Genomic DNA, 17,774 nt, shown 5'->3' on the forward strand with positions numbered 1-17,774 from the left:
TTTTGAGACGGAATTTTGCTTCTTGTTGCCCAGGCTGGAGTGCAGTGGTGCCATCTCAGCTCACTGCAACCTCCACCTCCCAGGTTCAAACGATTCTCCTGCCTCAGCCTCCTAAGTAACTGGGATTACAGACACCTGCCACGAGGCCCAGCTAATTTTTTGCATTTTAGTAGAGATGGGTTTCATCATGTTGGCCAGGCTGGTCTCAAACTCCTGACCTCAGGTGATGCACCCACCTCTGCCTCCCAAAGTGCAGAGATTACAGGCGTGAGCCACCATGCCCAGCCACCAACATCTATTATTTTTTGATTTTTTAAATTATGGCCATTCTTGCTGGAGTGAGGTGGTATCTCATTATGGTTTTCATTTGCATTTCCTTATGTCTGCTGACCATTTGTATATCTTCTTTTGAGAATTGTCTGTTCATGTCCTTAGCCCACTTTTTGATGGGATTTTTTTTTCTTGCTGATTTGTTTGAGTTCCTTGTAGATTCTGGATATTAGTCCTTTGTTGCCTGCATAATTGGCAAATATTTTCTCCCATTCTGTTTTATTCTGCTGATTATTTCTTTTGCTGTGCAGAAGATTTTTAGTTTAATTAGGTTTCATTTATTTTTGTTTTCATTACATTTGCTTTTGGATTTTTCTTTTTGGAGACAGAGTCTCACTCTGTCGCCCAGGCTGGAGTGCAGTGGCGCGATCTCGGCTCACTGCAAGCTCTGCCTCCCGGGTTCACGCCATTCTCCTGCCTCAGCCTCCCGAGTAGCTGGGACTACAGGCGCCCACCGCCACGCCCGGCTAATTTTTTGTATTTTTAGTAGAGACGGGGTTTCACTGTGTTAACCAGGATGGTCTCAAACTCCTGACCTCGTGATCCGCCCGCCTCAGCCTCTCAAAGTGCTGGGATTACAGGCGTGAGCCACCGCGCCCGGCCGAGCTGATTTTTCTATAAGGTGAGAGATGAGGATCCAGTTTCATTCTTCTACATGTGGCTTCACAATTATCCCAGCACCATTTTTGAATAGAGTGTCCTTTCCTTACACTTTGTGTTTGTTTGCTTGGTTGAAGATCGATTGAGTGTAAGTACTTGGGTTTATTTCTGGGTTCTCCTGTTCCATTGGTCTCTGTGCCTGTTTTTATACCAGTACCAATACCATGCCATTATGGTGACTACGGCTTTATCGTATAGTTTGAAATCGGGTATTCTGATGTCTCTGGGTTTTTTGGGGGTTTTTGTTTTTTTGGGTTTTTTTTGCAGGGCGGGGACAGAGTCTTGCTCTGTCAGCCAGGCTGGAGTGCAGTGGTGCGATCTCAGCTCACTGCAGCCTCTGCCTCCCATGTTCAAGCGATTCTCATGCCTCAACCTCACTAGTAGCTGGAATTATAGGCGGGCGCCACCACACCTGGCTAATATGTCTTTGTGTTTTTAGTAGAGATAGGGTTTCACCATGCTGACCAGGCTGATCTCAAACTCCTGACCTCAAGTGATCCACCAGCCTCAGCCTCCCAAAGTGCTGGGATTACAGGCATGAGCCACTACTCCCAGCCTCCAGATTTATTATTTTTGCTTAGTCTTGCTTTGGCTATGCAGGCTCTTTTTTGGTTCCACATGAATTTTAGGATTGTTTTTTCTAGTTCTGTGAAGAATGATGATGGTATTTTTATGGGAATTCCATTGAATCTGTAGATTGCTTTTGCCAGTATGGTCGTTTTCACAATATTGATTCTACCCGTCCGTGAGCATGTGATGTGCTTCTGTGTTTCCATTAGTTTGTGTCATCAGTGACTTCTTTCAGCGGTGTTTTGTAGTTTTCTTGTAGAGATCTTCTGCATCCTTGGTTAGGTATATTCCTAAGGTTTTTGAGGTTTTGTTGTTGGTTTTGTTTTTTGTTGTTGTTGTTTTGGTGGGGGGTTTTTTGCAGCTGTTGTAGAAGGGATTGAGTTCTTGATGTGATTCTCAGCTTGGTTGTTGGTGGTGTGTAGCAGGGCTACTGATTCGTATACATTGATTTTGTATCCTGAAACTTTGCTGAATTCATTTACCAGTTCTAGGAGCTTTTCAGATGAGTCTTTAGGGTTTTCTAGGTATATGATCATATCATCGGCAAACACTGACTTTGACTTCCTCGTTACCAGTTTGGATGCCGTTTATTTATTTCTTTTGTGTGATTGCTCTGGCTAGGACTGTTTGTGCTTTTAAAAAATCTGGAAGGATAAACCAAAATGTTTTATTTAGTTATCTAGAGACAGGGTTAGCCAGGTGTGGTGGCTCAGGCCTGTAATCCCAGCACTTTGGGAAGCCCAGGCGGTTGGATAACTTGAGGTCAGGAGTTCAAGACCAGCCTGGCCAATATGGTGAAACCAAGTTTCTACCAAAAAGGACAAAAATTAGCCAGGTATGGTGGCATGTACCTGTAGTTCCAGCTACTTGGGAGGCTGAGGCGGGAGAATCACTGGAACCCAGGAGGTGGAGGCTGAAGTGAGCTGAGATCGTGCCACTGCACTCTAGCCTGGGCAACCAAGCAAAACCCTATCTCAAAAAATAAATAAATAAACAGATAGCTAGATAGATAGATAGAATAAAGAATATATATTTTTTTCTTTTTAATTTTTAGACCTGGTCAACATGAAGTAATTTCAGGAAGTAACTTTATTTATTTATTTATTTTAATTTTTTTTTGAGATGGAATTTCGCTCCTGTCGCCCAGGCTGGAGTGCAGTGGCGCAATCTTGGCTCACTGCAACCTCCGCCTCCCGGGTTCAAGCGATTCTCCTGCCTCAACCTCCCGAGTAGCTGGGATTACAGACATGCACCATCATACCATGCCCGGCAAAATTTGTATCTCCCTGTTGGTCAGGCTGGTCTCGAACGCCCGACCTCAGGTATTCCACCCGCCTGGGCTTCCCAAAGTGTTGGGATTACAAGCGTGAGCCACTGTGCCCGGCCAAGAATCTTTAAAAGAAAGAAAAAATACTCTGGCCAGGCATGGTGGCTCACACCCATAATCCCAGCACTTTAGGAGCCTGAGGTGGGAGGATTGCTTGAGCCTAGGAGTTGGAGACCAGCTTGGGCAACATAACAAGACCCTGACTCTATAAAAATTTTACAATTAGCCAAGCATGGTGGCACATACCTGTGGTCTCAGCTACTCAGGAGGCTGAGCTGGGAGGATCAGTTGAACCTGGGAGGTTGAGGCTGCCGGGAATCATGATCATGTCACTGCACTGCATCCTGGGCAACAGAGCTACCAGCGACCCTGTCTCAAAAGAGAAAGAATAAAAGAAATAGTCTAGTCTGGGTGTGAGGGCTCATGCCTATAATCCTAGTACTTTGGAAGGCCAAGATGGGAAGATCACTTGAGCCCAGGAATTTGAGACCAGCTTGGGCCACATAATGAGACCCCCATCTCTAAAACAAAACAAAACAAAAAGAAATAGTCTGATTTTAAGTTTGATGTAGATAACAGAGTTGACTAAGGACCTGGAGCAAGTGTTACGTGGTCATGGGACCACATGGGAGTAGTCTCTGGGTCCCTCCGCCCCCCACATTTCTGTCAGCCTAACCTGGACACAGACTCCGTTCGAGTGCAATTCCAGACATTCCCTCCCAGTTACATCCATCAAATGCGTGCTGCACCTGCCCCATCCTCCCCAGGCCTCACCCTGATGCCACACCACTAATAAGCTTAGAGGGTTCCAGAAACAGTACATGTTTTAAGATAATTTTGAGTTCTCCTGAGTCTGTTTAATCTGCTTCTTCATCGGTTGTAACACTCTTTGAATGTTTTAAGTGCTAAAAGTTGCGTTAATATTGACTTGTGTTTCCTGAAGCATGCTCGTGAAGTGACTGTACTGCTGTGACAGGTTCTCACCAAGGTCCTAAACTGACCTGAGACTAGGGCCAGACTTCTGCATCCATGCTGGTGCAGTTCTGCATCACCTGGTGGTCCAGGGCGATGCAGTGTCCCATCCACTTGCCTGCATCCCTGAACAGGAGCTTCCCATTCACCACAGCCTTCGTCCTAACGGGACAGTGTGTGGGGGAGGGAATCATCGAAGGCAGCAGGGAATTGGGGTTTTATGGGTGCAAAAGGCAAAACATGTGCTTTTTCCCAGACTTACTTCCATTCCCATAGCCTGAACAATCAAAATGTCCTGGGAAATTATAAATGTCTTTGCAGAGTTTTTCTCCTGAAAGAAATTTTCTTTCGTTTTTTATTTTTTTGAGACGGAGTCTTGCTGTCACCCAGGCTGGAGTGCAGTGGCGCGATCTTGGCTCACTGCAACCTCTGCCTCCTGGGTTCAAGCGATTCTCATGCCTCAGCCTCCTGAGTAGCTGGGATTACAGGCACCCGCAACCACACCCAGCTAATTTTTGTATTTTTAGTGGAGATGGGTTTTCGCCAAGTTGCCCAGGCTGATCTAGAATTCCTGGCCTCAAGTGATCCACCCACCTCAACCTCCCAAGGTGCTGGAATTACAGGCGTGAGCCACCGTGCCCAACCTTCTTTTTTGTTAAGAGACACCTAACTAGACAGTGGCTTCTGTGGAGGTAGTCACTTCTGTGTATTTGATATGTCAAGAATTTGGTCTCGGTATATTTTGACAGCACTGGGCAAAAATCATTCCAGAAAAGATGGACTCAGTGATGAAAGAGGAAGAGATGACTGTGGAACCTTTGAGGACACAGGACCCCTTCTCCAGGTGGGTGGCAGTTGTTGCTTTTTATAGAATATGGATTTGCTGTGGAGTAGCCTGACTACAGAATTAGGGTCACAGCTAGTTAAGCTATAAGGCCCGAAGTGTAAATTCCTTTTTAATCCCTTCAGTCACTAAATGTCACCTTCCTGAGAATAACCTTATTGGAGACAAGGAAATGTAAATACGACGGGGTTTTGACAGAGATGGTAGCACTTACTTTGAATGGCTAAGCTTTGCTCTGTTTCCACCACAGAGCCAGCTCTAGTGGCACTTGTCAAATAAAAAAAAGTTTACCAAGTACAGATTGCAAATCTAGGTTAAGTTTAAAAAGAAGCACACCCTCCAGCCGGGTGCACTGGCTCACACCTGTAATCCCAGCACTTTGGGAGGCCTAGGTGGGCAGATCACCTTAGGTCAGGGGTTCGAGACCAGCCTGGCCAACACAGTGAAACCCCGTCTCTACTAAAATACAAAAATTAGCCCGACGCAGCAGCTCGCACCTGTAACCCCAGCTACTCGGGAGGCTGAGGCAGGAGAATCACTTGAACCCGGGAGGCTGAGGTTGCAGTGAACCGAGATCACGCCACTGCACTCCAGCCTGGGTGACAGAGACTGCGCCTCAAAAAAAAAAAAAAAAAAGCACACTCAGGTAAATTTTGTTGTGGGTACTCTATCACAATTTAAAAAAAAAAAAAAAAAGAAGAATTACTTACCCAGCTTCTCCCAAGAATAAACAGAACACGCATTTTTCAAAGGTACTGCTTGTGCTCCTGGTGGCCAAGTCCCAGCACATGCATATTTAGCCTGTCTGTTGCGAAATGCTTCAGTAGGGGCTTCTCTTACTAGCACATGTAAATGTCCAAGTCAGGCAGTGTTGTTTGGCTGCAGACTTATGTTTAGTTTCTCTTCCTGCCTAGTTTGACTATAAGGCTGTTGCTGATCGACTCCTGGAAATGACCAGCAGGAAGAACACGCCCCCCTTCAACAGGAAGCGCCTCTCCAAACTCATCAAGAAGTCAGTGACTGGAGGGAGGGTTCTGACATCATCCTTCCTTTAGTTCCCGTCTCCTGGTGTGGGACAAGCCATCTGCATGCTTATCTTTTTTCTTTCTTCTTTTTTTGTCCTTTAATGCATTTGTGTATAGCAATGTAATAGACACATGTAAACTGAAAAGCTTAATGGAAACAGCAGTCCCACCCCTCAGGTTCCATTCTTCCAGTGCAGCCATACTCATCTCTTTCTTAGCTGCCTTAGAGTGATGTGAAGTCTATTCATGTGTGAAATGAACCAACCAGAAACTGATGTGAAGCTGCTATTTAGGTGTCTTCTGCTGGTGTGCTACTGAGATAGATAGGGTTAATTCTTTACCTCTCCCCTCCCTCCCATATGGCTATGCCAAAAGTGTTAGTTAATTCAGCTGTCAGTGTTGACATCACTCTGACCATAGTGACATGATGACCTGGAATTCATGGAGGGCCTCATGCGTGGCTTGCTGTCATCAGTGACAGCTGTCTGATCACACTGTAGGAGCCGGGCACTGCTCTGAGCACTTTGCATACATTCAAGTATTCCATGTTAAGGCCCCAGAAAGTAGCTCCTGTAGTTCTGCCCATTTCCCAACTGGGTTCCCAGGGCACAGGGTGGTCCGAGCTTGCCCGAGGTCCCTGCCCTCCAGTGTCTCCTCCCCCGTGCACCTGCCCACACTGCGCTTCGATGCTTCTTGTTTGTTCTAATGCACAAAAACTGTGTAAAGCAAAACACGGCTTTGCCTTTCTGCACTGGAGAATTGAACATAAGCAGAGATCTAAGCTATTTCTGCCTTCCGAAACAAAAAATTGAATTTCTTAGTTTGATTTGGGGTGCCAAGGTGCATCTTTGGCCTGCCATGTCCTTGCTGGTATTGACAGTAACCGAGGGCGGCACTGGCCTTGAGCTCTTTGGCCTTTGTATTGCACCACCTTTCCCTCACGGAATTTCCTATCTAGCCTCCCCTCCTGGAGGAGAACATGAATTAGCAAATATTTAACTATCGCTTGTATTTTAAAAATTAAATACATGTCTACAGAAGACAGAAGGGATTTCTTTATGAACATTTGTTACTTGTTTTTAATTTTTTTTATTTTTATTTTTTATTTTTAGATTCCAAGACCTCTCTGAAGGTGAGGTGCGCCGAGAATCATCATTCACGGTGTTTTTCATGAATATGGACCCCACTGGGGGCGTTGATGCCAAACGCTGAGAAACAGGATTGAAAGAACTTTACTGAAAACCTCTAATAAGAAATAATAGTCCTTAGCCCAGGCAAAATAGCGAGGCCTCATAACTACTAAAAGTGAAAAAATTAGCCAGGCATGGTGGCGTAAGCCTGTAGTCCCAGCACTTGGGAGGCTAAGAGGGGAGGATCACTTGAGCCCAGGAGGTCCAGGGTGCAGTAAGTTGTAATCACGCCACTGCACTCCAGCCTTGGTGATAGAACAAGACCCCAACTTTTTTTTTGTTGTTTTTTGTTTTTTGTTTTTTTTTTGAGACGGAGTCTGGCTCTGTCACCCAGGCTGGAGTGCAGTGGCCGGATCTCAGTTCACTACAAGCTCCACCTCCCGGGTTCACACCATTCTCCTGCCTCAGCCTCCCAAGTAGCTGTGACTACAGGCGCCCGCCACCTCGCCCGGCTAGTTTTTTGTATTTTTTTAGTAGAGACGGGGTTTCACTGTGTTAGCCAGGATGGTCTCAATCTCCTGACCTCGTGATCTGCCCATCTCGGCCTCCCAAAGTGCTGGGATTACAGGCTTGAGCCACCATGCCCAGCCGAGACCCCAACTTTTAAGAAAGAAAGACTAGCCTTTACCTGGTCATACCACAGTACAGCCATGGGAAGTGACACAAGCCTAGGGCCCCCTGCAGCCTGCCTGCCTTCCTATCCTGGGCTCTCCCCTAACCGCCAAAGTGAGAGGGCGGACTGCTCTCGTGTGGGGTACTGCGATGGTGTGGTTTGGTTTTTATTGTTTTAACTAGATGGATTTGCAGTGGCCTAGGAAGGTTTTAATTGGATACTCTATGAAGGTAAAAAAGTAATTTCTCAGGATCCCTTTCATTTGCTGTTACGTTTGGACAAGTCAGTGAAGTCACCCCATACCCCTCATGCACTAGGGACACCTGGAATTGGGAAGGGCACCAGTGAGCTGGTTGGAATGCAGAGACCACATTAGCCAGGCCCCCAGAGTCCAGCCATGGAGGGTGTCACCGAGGGCTTGTGATCCCTTGCTTTGCCTTGGTTGAGATACCCACAAAGCTTTTTTAAGTCTGTAATTCCTGTGTCAGCGGCGCTCAGGTTTGGGCGGGAGAAACAGTGAGGAACGATGATGATGAGGCAGAAATTGGGAGGGGGCTCTTAGGCCCCTGGGGCCGAGCGCTGGGGAAGCTGACAGTGTGTCACTCTGGCATCTAGGAAGCAGTATATCTCAACTCAGTTTTGCGGAGGACATTTCTGCTGATGAAGATGACCAAATCCTGAGTCAAGGAAAGCATAAGAAGAAAGGAAATAAACTTTTAGAGAAAACTAACTTGGAAAAGGAGAAAGGTAAGCTGTAAAGCTGAAGAGAAGGGCCCTTCTCTTGAGGGCTCATGCCTGAGCCCTTGGGGAGCGGTGTGCACCGTGGAGGCGTCCGAGACTGGAGCTCGTGCCGTCACAAAGCATTAGCAGAGCCCAGAGCTTCGGTTTGTAATGGCTGAGAGGCAAAGGTGGTTTTCCAGGTGTTCTGCTGTTTCAGTGGAACCATGTCCCCACCTCACCCCGCTCACGTCCGCCTGCTCCCCAGGGCACCTCTGCAGGGAAGCAGGAGCTGCAAGGAGCACTAGGGGGCAGCTGTTTGATAACCAGTCTAGATCTATGGTTTTTACCTTTGGGCCCTAGAATTAGTGGAAATCGGACGATTTCAGTTCCATGTGTGTTTATAAATGGACAGACGGAGGGCTTCCAGTCACAGTTGGGAGTGGAGGAAGTAGGACCAGACGACAAAGGTAGTGGGCACACCGAGTACCTCAAGGGAGACAGAAACTCCTGGTGGTAGAATGTCAGGAAATTGTGTCTGCCGATCATACTGTCTCAGAATCACCAGCAGGACTCTGGCCCAGCCGGCACTGGGATGCTTATTGATGGGTTTCTGTCTTTTTAGGAAGCAGAGTCTTTTGTGCAGGGGAAGAGGACAGTGAAAGCAATCTTCAAAAGAGAAGAAGGAAGAAGAAGAAGAAGCACCACCTGCAGCCTGAAAGTCCAGGCCCAGGGGATGCAGCCCCGTCCCTGGAACAGAACAGGGGCAGGGAGCCTGAGGCCGCTGAGCCGAAAGCCCTGAAGGCACGTGTGGCCGTGCCAGGCGCAGAGGCCACGTCCAGCACCGGGGAGGAGAGTGGCTCCGAGCATCCTCCAGCCATCCCCATGCACAATAAAAGGAAACGACCGCGGAAGAAGAGTCCAAGGGCCCACGGGGAAATGTCGGAACCAGCAGTGTTGCCCCCAGAGGACATGTCTCAGAGTGGCCCCAGTGGCAGTCATCCTCAGGGACCTAGAGGGTCCCCAACAGGGGGAGCCCAACTCCTAAAAAGGAAGCGGAAGCTTGGAGTTGTCCCTGTCAATGGCCGTGGCCTGTCCACGCCTGCCTGGCCTCCACTGCAGCAGGAAGGCCCTCCCACAGGTCCCGCGGAGGGGGCGAACAGCCACACCACCCTGCCCCAGTGCAGGAGGCTGCAGAAGAAGAAGGCAGGGCCTGGCAGCCTGGAGCTCTGTGGCCTGTCCAGCCAGAAAACAGCAAGCTTGAAAAAGAGGAGGAAAATGAGAGCGATGTCAAGCTTGGTAGAGCACAACGGGGCGCTGGGGTCCGAAGCCAGGCAAGCCCAGGCTCTGGTAAGGTGGGAGCACCCGCAGGCCAGCTCGCCGCAGAGGCGCTCAAACGCGTCCAGGGGGTTCCACTGCCTCCTTAGGGGAAGGGTGGGGGCCAGCGGCCAGGCCTCTGGACTCAGCAGCAGTTAGAATAGGGCGTGTTCACAACAGCCTTCACTGAGGAGGAAATCACAGGTGACCAGCACTTCGGTTCTCCTCATCGGTCACCTTCACTCCCCCAGACCACGTGTTTGGGTTCAGGAGGGCCCGCTCTGAGCTGGGAAGGTTGTCCCATGGGCCAGGCACTGCTGCCCCAGCGTGTTCAGGCCAGTCTAGGCCTTTGTTGAAGGCAGGTCTGGTTTTCTTCATCAGCCCATGGCCAGTCCAGGCCCCTTTGGCAAAAGAGGAAGCCCAAAATTCTCTTGCCTCACTTACCTTACCTTCTTTTCTATATTCTTTTCTTTTGTTAGCTCCCCGCCCCCGACACTTCCCTGCCAAAGAAACTTCACTAGCCAGACCACTTATCTTCTTAATGGAGAGACTTTCCTTCCTCTTGGATCTCTAGAGCCAGATAGAAATGAGGAACCAAGCTGTTGATCTGGTTTTGGGTCTGGCTCTGTCACCCAGGTTGGAGTGCAGTGGCGCAATCTCGGCTCACTGCAACCTCCACCTCCCAGGTTCAAGTGATTCTTCTGCGTCAGCCTCCCAAGTGGCTGGAATTACAAACACACATCACCATGTCCAGCTAATTTTTTGTTATTTTTGTAGAGACAGCGTTTTGCCTTGTTGCCCAGGCTGGGCTCAAGCAGTCCACCAGCCTCGGCCTCCCAAAGTGCTGGGATTACAGGTGTGAGCCCCTGCACTTGGCCCTGATCTGCTTTTCACACCACCTGTGGGTGCACTGGGCTTCCAGGCCAGGGCCAGCAAACGCAGTTTCACTGGAACAAAGCCACATGCACTCGTGTGTGCAGGTCCATGGCCACTTTCACACTGCAGCGGCAGAGGCAAGCGGTAGAGACAGAGACCTGTGGTCTGCAAAGCAGAAAATAACTCTGCCCTTCACAGAGTTTGCACACCTTGGTCAGATCTTGCTTTGCAAACACCGCTTTGCGGAGGTTGTGACCTCTCCTTTGTTGAAGTGGACACGTGTGGACCTGGTTAAGTACTGGTTTGGGGCTAAGAGTGGCTGCAAGTGGCTAGTGAGTGAGTTTATGGTCAGGAAAGCCTTACCCAGGGGAAGCAGTGCAGAAAAACTGAGCCAGACGGCAGGAGGCCCATTTCTAGCCTCGAGTCTCTCCTACCTCACAGTGACTTCATCTCCTCCCTGGACTGCAGCCTGTCCCTCAGACCCTCAGTGCTGCTTCCTTACCAAGAGGTCCAGAGATACTGCCTTTTTTGCCGTCTTCTCAGGCCCCTGGCAGCCTGTTGTAAAGAGGACGGGGTGTTGCTCAGTCAGTCCCAGGGTCGAGGGAAGCTTTCCCCTGCCACCTCTCCTGGCGGAGGGAAGGCGCACAGGAGAAGCTCCTCGGGCTTCCCTGCCCTCCAGGCGGCACACTTGAACCTGCCGGAGCCACCCGTGTGTCGTCAGCGGCACTGGGTTTCCTGCACGTCTGAGAGCCCAGAACGAGACCCGGTCTCTCTCTGGGTGGCTGTGAGTCGCTGCACCCCCAGTGAGTGTCCTGGGCCAGGGCAGTGACGATTCAGCTACAAATGGGAGAGTGAATTATTCTCTAACAGATTGGCTTTGAAAGGCTGAAATCCTCAATTGAAGATGAAAAGTGGGTCCTTACTCTGAGAAGGCGTTTTCGTCGCCCCTCTTGGCATGGTGCCATGATAGGTGGTCGTGTTGTATGTGAAGCCTGAGCTCTGCCGAATGGAAGGGCTGTCTGCAAGCGCTGTGCAGAAAACTGCAGGCTCTGGGGTAGGCTGGATCCGCCATGGGGCTCTGCCTTCCCCTTCTGTGTGCATGGCCAACACAGCAGGCTCTGTTGTCTGACCCCTCCTCTCTGCTTCTCACCCCTCGCTCACAGGGAAGCAGTGGGACTTTCAGTTCCCTGAAGAAGCAGAAGCTGAGGGCAGACAGCGACTTTGTGAAGTTTGATACCCCCTTCTTACCAAAGCCCCTGTTCTTCAGAAGAGCCAAGAGCAGCCCTGCCACCCGCCCCCCAGGCTCTGCCATCCAGGTGTGCACCCTCCCCAGAGTGACACAGCACGTTTCACCACAAGGGCGCAGATGGGCTTGAGCTGACAGTGCTTCCCATGCCAGGCCTGGAGTCCCACTGTGGCCCTCTGAGCCTCTCCACAGCAGGCAGGTTCCACAGCCAGGGTAGCATGAGGTCTGGGTGGTCTGGGACCCACCCTGAGGGATCCCAGTCAGGAAGGGGACTTTGAGGGACGGTTGATCCACACATTCTGCCTCCCAGGACTTCCAGCTCAGGGTTTGCAGAAACCAGTTTTCTCGTGAAATGTCACAGTGTTAATACGTCAGTGGTACAGGTCAGCAGTAGGAGGTCCACACTTCTAGAAATGTGGGTCAGAGCAGGAACTTGAGGAAGTGCTTCCTAATGCAGGCTGGATCCGCTTCCGGGAATGTGAGCAGGAAAGAAGATCGTTGATGGTGCTGAACTGTTAGAATATGCAGATAGCTTGGAGTCCTTATGCACGAGAAGCTGGGAACTGTGTCCACTGTCCACTAAAGTGAGATTCCATTGTAGGCATCATCTCATCGATGTCATAGAGTCTTCAAGCTAGAACTTCAGAACTCTCCAGCAAAAGGCAGGGGAGTCTTGGCATTTTTCCTCATGGGTTCTCAGTGGTGAACTGTTTCTGGACAGTTCGGGCATCTTCACTGTTGCCTTTCTTCCCTGGATCGTAGAACCCTGTGGTGGTGATGAGGCTGTGACCACAGATGGGCCAAGAGAGCCAGCACCACTGACCCTGGGCTGGGGGAGGCGCGCATGGGACACTGGGAAGGACAGAGGGCGGTCCTGGTGAAGCCCAACAGCAGGATTGGTTTCAGTCTTGGTCGCGGTCCCTTTGGCCTCTCCCTATATGTGCCACTCAGTAAGCAGCAGGGTAGGCGACGTCCCCTCCAAGGCAGGTTCTCCAAAAAAACCTGACAGGGAGACTAAGTGCCTCTGTTGTACTTGCATTATTCCTTTTGTTCCTGTTATTTCTCTTCTGCAGCTAAACAAGACACCGTCCAGCTCCAAGAAAGTCACCTTTGGGCTGAACAGAAACATGACTGCAGGTAAGTGGGTTTTGCCGGCAGCAGGCTTCTCTGGAGCACAGCTGCGGCTCCTGGTGCGGCTCGCAGCCTGGTTCCACAGGCGCTGAGGGGAGAGGTGGGGGTCCGAGCTCCTCACTGCCCATTTCTTTTTTTTTTTTTTTTTTTTTGAGACAGAGTCTCACCGCTCTGTCACCCAGGCTGCAGTGCAGTGGCAAGATCTTGGCTCACTGCAACCTCCGTCCCCCACTGGGTTCAAGTGATTCTCCAGCCTCAGCCTGCCAGGTAGCTGGAATCACAGGCGCATGCCATCATGCCCAGCTAATTTTTGTATTTTTTCACCATGTCGGCCAGGCTGGTCTCAAACTCCTGACCTCAGGTGATCCACCTGCCTCGAGCTCCTAAAGAGCTGGGATTACACACATCAGCCACCGAGCCCAGCCCCTCACTGCCCATTTCTGAGTCAGAAGGAAGCAGCTGTGTGTCCCTCGTCCTCAAAGGGCTGTGAGTGGGGTGCCAATGGTGAGTGGGCAGCCAATTGCCTGGGACCTCTTAAGAGAGGCTACCTGGAGAGACGTGATCCAAAAAGCCGTTCTCCCAAGTGTCTTTCTAAATACTGAAAGCCGTCCCACAGAGAGGCCATTTGAGATTGTAGTGGTCCATCAGCTGTAGCTGTCTCTGCGAAACTTCGGAACAACTTGCTTCCTGGGGGACGGAGAAAGGTAACCCCTATCTTCCTACTTTTCATATTGGTGCCATCCATTCGAGTTGATTTACAAAGGAAACCAAAGTTTTAAAAAGTATTATAGGCCAGGCGCAGTGGCTCACGCCCGTAATCCTAGCACTTTGGGATGCCAAGGTGGGCAGATCACGAGGTCAGGAGTTCCAGACCAGCCTGGCCAACATGGTGAAACCCCATCTCTACTAAAAATACAAAAATTAGCTGTGCATGGTGGCAAGAGCCTGTAGTCCCAGCTACTCAAAAGGCTGAGGCAGGAGAATTGCTTGAATCCAGGAGACAGAGGTTGCAGTGAGCCAAGATCGTGCCACTGCACCAGACTGGGTGAGACTCCATCATCGCAAAAAAAAAAAAAAAAAAAGTAGTATAACGAGTTTAGGACCTGACTCTTGTTGGGAACTGCAAGTAATTGTGTATGTATGTGTGAGTGTGTGTACATGTGCCAGTATATGTGTGTGTGTGCGTGTGCATGCACAAGTGTGTGTGCGCCAGTATGTGTGCATGTCCGTGTGCCAGTGTGTGTGTGTGTGTGCATGCACAAGTGTGTGAGCGTGTGCCAGTGTGTGTGTGCACCTGCATGCACAAGTGTGTGAGCGTGTATGTTTAGGGAAAAGAGACTCTCGGAGAGCCTGAGGAGCTCACCCAGCCTTTACAACTGGAGAAAATGAACAGGACGAATCCTGCAGCTCCACAGAGCACAGATTTTTCCCAGACTCAAATGCCTAGTTCACTCATTGTCCAAAACACCCCACCCTCAATGTTCACCCTTTCCGGAGCCACCCGACCAGCAGCTCCCCTTGGTCTGGGCAGGCGGCCTCGGGAGGGTGAGTTGAGGCATGGGACATGGCCTCACTGCCCTCCTTCCCTCAGAAGGCTCCCAGGCCTGCTGTCTGCAGGACCTTGAGATGGCCCTGCTTTGTCCTAGCAAATGGGCAGGGTTGGCACCCAGACAGGACACTGTCCAAGCTGTTGAAGGGACAGCTGTTGGACCTGCTTAACATGGGGCGTTGCTCTCATTTGGGACAGAATTCAAGAAGACAGACAAGAGTATCTTGGTCAGTCCCACGGGCCCTTCCCGAGTGGCCTTCGACCCTGAACAGAGGCCCCTCCACGGGGTGCTGAAGACCCCCACCAGCTCACCTGCCAGCTCACCACTGGTGGCCAAGAAGCCCCCGACCGCCACACCAAGGAGAAGGCCCAGGGCTATGGATTTCTTCTGAGGGGCAGCAGAGCCCCTTGTAAAAGACTGCTTTTGTACAGAATACGCTATAAATTATACCTTTCAGAATGTGGGGCCTTTTTTATGATTTTCTAAGTTCCCGTAAGTTGTGTGTACGAGGTTCTGAACGTGCCCGCGGGCTGCTGCGTCCTGGCCCCTCTGTAGCGGCTGCGGGCGTCTTGGTTGAATCTTTTGCTACAAACCATGTTTGTGTTCGAGCTCTCCGGGATTTTACGTGTTTGGGTAACCCCGTGATTCCCATGGGTGTAGGAATTGAGACCCTCCCTGAAGCTGAGGAGAGCACGTTGATCGGCACTTTCAATCAGTCAGTGCTGTTAGTACAATGAAAGGTGGAATTGCACTTCCTGTTGAGCTCCCAGTTCTGCGGAATTTGGTACTCATGACTGTATTTGCTGTACTAAGCTGGTTTCTGTTAGTCTTAACAATCTGTTTTCTTTTCAAAGCATGTAGGGCTTCATTGCCGTGTTCTGTGGGTGTTTGGCAGGTTACCGATGGGGAAGATTCTTGTCACAGAATCAGCAATACCATAGTTTTTCTACATGTGCTCAGCTGGGGGTGTGGACAGGTAGGGGTGAGGAAAGAAGAGGCTCTGTGTTCTGGGGGCTTTTTCTTCTCCTCCCCGCTGCCTAGTTTCCCTCCCTGTTTTCCTACCTCTACGGCAAGCCCAAAGTGTCTTCTCGGGAGGCCAGCGCAGCCCCCAGCTCTTACCCAGGACCCCGCCCGGCGCTGAGCCCTCTGCTGAGGTCCCTGCGTGGAGCACACTCATTCCTCCAAGCCCTTGCGTCTCTCTCTCCGTCCACGTTCCAGCCCAGTCACTGCCTGACCGGCTCCAGGGCAGCTCCCCATCTTCCCTAGAGGCTGCCGTGCGTATCTGGAGCCTGCGCTCCCGCTCCGCGACCTTTCCTCTCAAATGCGGAAGCGAGCACTTAAGAGTTGAGACAATTCTCCTTAAGTTCGTGACAAACACGGGTGGAAGGCACTCAGGCTTTCGTTGGGGAAACAGAAATGAGGCCTTTTGAGCAGCGATTGCTCGATCTGTTGAGAAAGTGTCTGACCTGGGCCTGAGAGCTGGAGAAGGTGCAGATTCAGTGAGCGGCTGCTGAGGAGAGCCGCAAAGGCTGCGCGCCTTCTCCATGCTCCCGCAGCTCCCTCAGCTCCCGCTGCGCAGCAAGAGGGCACGGGCGCACGGTTTGGGCTGGCGTGCTGCTCTCCCAGCCAGCCGCGCTCTGCTCAGGCCTGGAAGTGAAACCGCCTCCCTCCCGTTATGCGCCCCATACAGGAGCCCCGGTTTTTCACCAAAAGCCGGCCAGTCCCCTTCTCCACTGCTGCCTCCCAGCAGAGGGCGCCAGGTTCTCCAAGGTCCCAGCTGTGGCTTTGGACAACGTGGCTTCAGTCCCTGGGGTTGCAGAGCTGCATTGGGTTTACCTCGGGCTCATTCGCTCACGGAGCCAAGGGCGGGGTTTCACCTGGGAACATCAGACTGACTTGCTGGCGTCAAGAGCAGTTGACTCACTGATGAAGGCCCTGGTGAGAAGAAAGCACTCACTCTGTTCTTCGCCTACTCTGTAATCGTTTTGTCATAATGAGCCATGAAAAAATTAATTAACTTGTGCTGTTAGATCGTCACTGTAATGAGGTCTTATGTACGACATACCTATGGTGGCTGCATGGTTTAATAGCTGCATTGGATAGGATCCTCACGTCACATTCAGAACCAAAACTGACACAGTGAAACAATTAAGGTGAGCACATATTTTTAACTTTTTTTTTTTTTTTTAGTTTCATTCCTCCTAGAATATTTTTCTAACAATTTTTATTTCAGCTTTAAAGATGGGTCATATAGCCAAAGGAGCCATATGATCCAACATTGCTGAGATGTCTTAAGACATTCTAAGGCAAAACTGGCACATTTGTTCTGCAGACTGTTGCAGGAATGTTTCTTCCTAGCATTTCTATATTACCTGTCCATTCTGAGGAACCAGTGAATGTCCTATAAACGCACCTCTTGTCAAAACCACGCCTGCGAGGTCCTGGCTGGGAGTGACAGGGGGCTTGGATTCTGCTGGTCCTTCTCTCATTCTCCGAACTTACTCCTTTTTATGAGTAAGTCAACTAGGTTTACAGTCCCTTGTTTTTAATGCCGAAGTTTTGACAGCAGGAAGAAAACAATTTTTTAAAAATTCTCACTACATAGACACACAAGAATATGTCACATAAAGAAAATGTGTTTAGAATACCAGTTTTCTATTTAAGCATGATATTTTCCTAAGTAAAATTGCCAAGTGGACTTGGAAGTCCAGAAAAGAAAATAATTTAAATTAATGCTGGTGATCTTAATAATATTTTGTAAAATGGTGCCTCCCCCTTCTCCATGGTCTGGTCAGTTTTGCACAGTTAGGCGTCTGACTTTACAAGTTTATTGTCCTTTCTAATTTTGACTGAACTGAAAGCACAAAGAAGACTGCACAGAAAATCTGGAAACAGTTGCAAGTGTCGGGAGGATGATGAAATCGAGCTGTCTTTTAACTTTTGTATGTGTTTTCTCAGAATTTGCTGGACTGTGCTGGCAAGGGCTTTGTTTACGATCAAATTGTACTAGTGTCTTCAGGGTTTGTCAGTACTCGTCAAAGCCAAGTCTAATTAAAAAAAAAAAAAAGTCTTTGCCCTCCAATTTGTGTTTGATGTTGACTTTCAGTATGCGTAAAAAATAGGCCTCTTTGGGAGCTGTTCCAGAGCAGCAGAGTTTGGAAGGTGTTGGTGTTGGTCGGGTTTGAAAACAAGACTCTGGGTACCATTCTCTTCATCACTATCTGTTGCTGCCAGAGTCGGTGGGGCACTGCTCGGTGGATCTTCTGCGAGTGCTTGAAGCAGGCCTGACTGCACACGTGTTCATCATTGTGTCTAAAACATCACCCACAGGCCTGCACTTGTGACAAGGAGTGGAGAAATGCCAGTGTCCTGGGTGGAGATCCCCCACTGCAGCCCGGAAACTGAG

General features: G+C 49.9%; 1 protein-coding gene across 1 annotated transcript in view; it reads left to right on the forward strand.

Annotated features, from left to right (window-relative positions):
• Nucleotides 1–17,450, forward strand: part of RRP1B (ribosomal RNA processing 1B) — a 37,682-nt gene extending 20,232 nt beyond the window's left edge. Inside the window, exons 9-16 of the mRNA XM_011954125.1 lie at nucleotides 4,609–4,703; nucleotides 5,618–5,715; nucleotides 6,841–6,860; nucleotides 8,147–8,278; nucleotides 8,874–9,598; nucleotides 11,605–11,757; nucleotides 12,761–12,824; nucleotides 14,566–17,450. Coding sequence (XP_011809515.1) covers nucleotides 4,609–4,703; nucleotides 5,618–5,715; nucleotides 6,841–6,860; nucleotides 8,147–8,278; nucleotides 8,874–9,598; nucleotides 11,605–11,757; nucleotides 12,761–12,824; nucleotides 14,566–14,759 — 1,481 coding nt within the window. The 3' untranslated portion in view covers nucleotides 14,760–17,450. The remainder of the gene's footprint in view (nucleotides 1–4,608; nucleotides 4,704–5,617; nucleotides 5,716–6,840; nucleotides 6,861–8,146; nucleotides 8,279–8,873; nucleotides 9,599–11,604; nucleotides 11,758–12,760; nucleotides 12,825–14,565) is intronic.
• The last annotated feature ends 324 nt before the right edge of the window (nucleotides 17,451–17,774 follow it).

This window comes from Colobus angolensis, unplaced genomic scaffold (genome assembly GCF_000951035.1).
Source record: "Colobus angolensis palliatus isolate OR3802 unplaced genomic scaffold, Cang.pa_1.0 Scaffold38, whole genome shotgun sequence".
NCBI lineage: Eukaryota > Metazoa > Chordata > Mammalia > Primates > Cercopithecidae > Colobus > Colobus angolensis.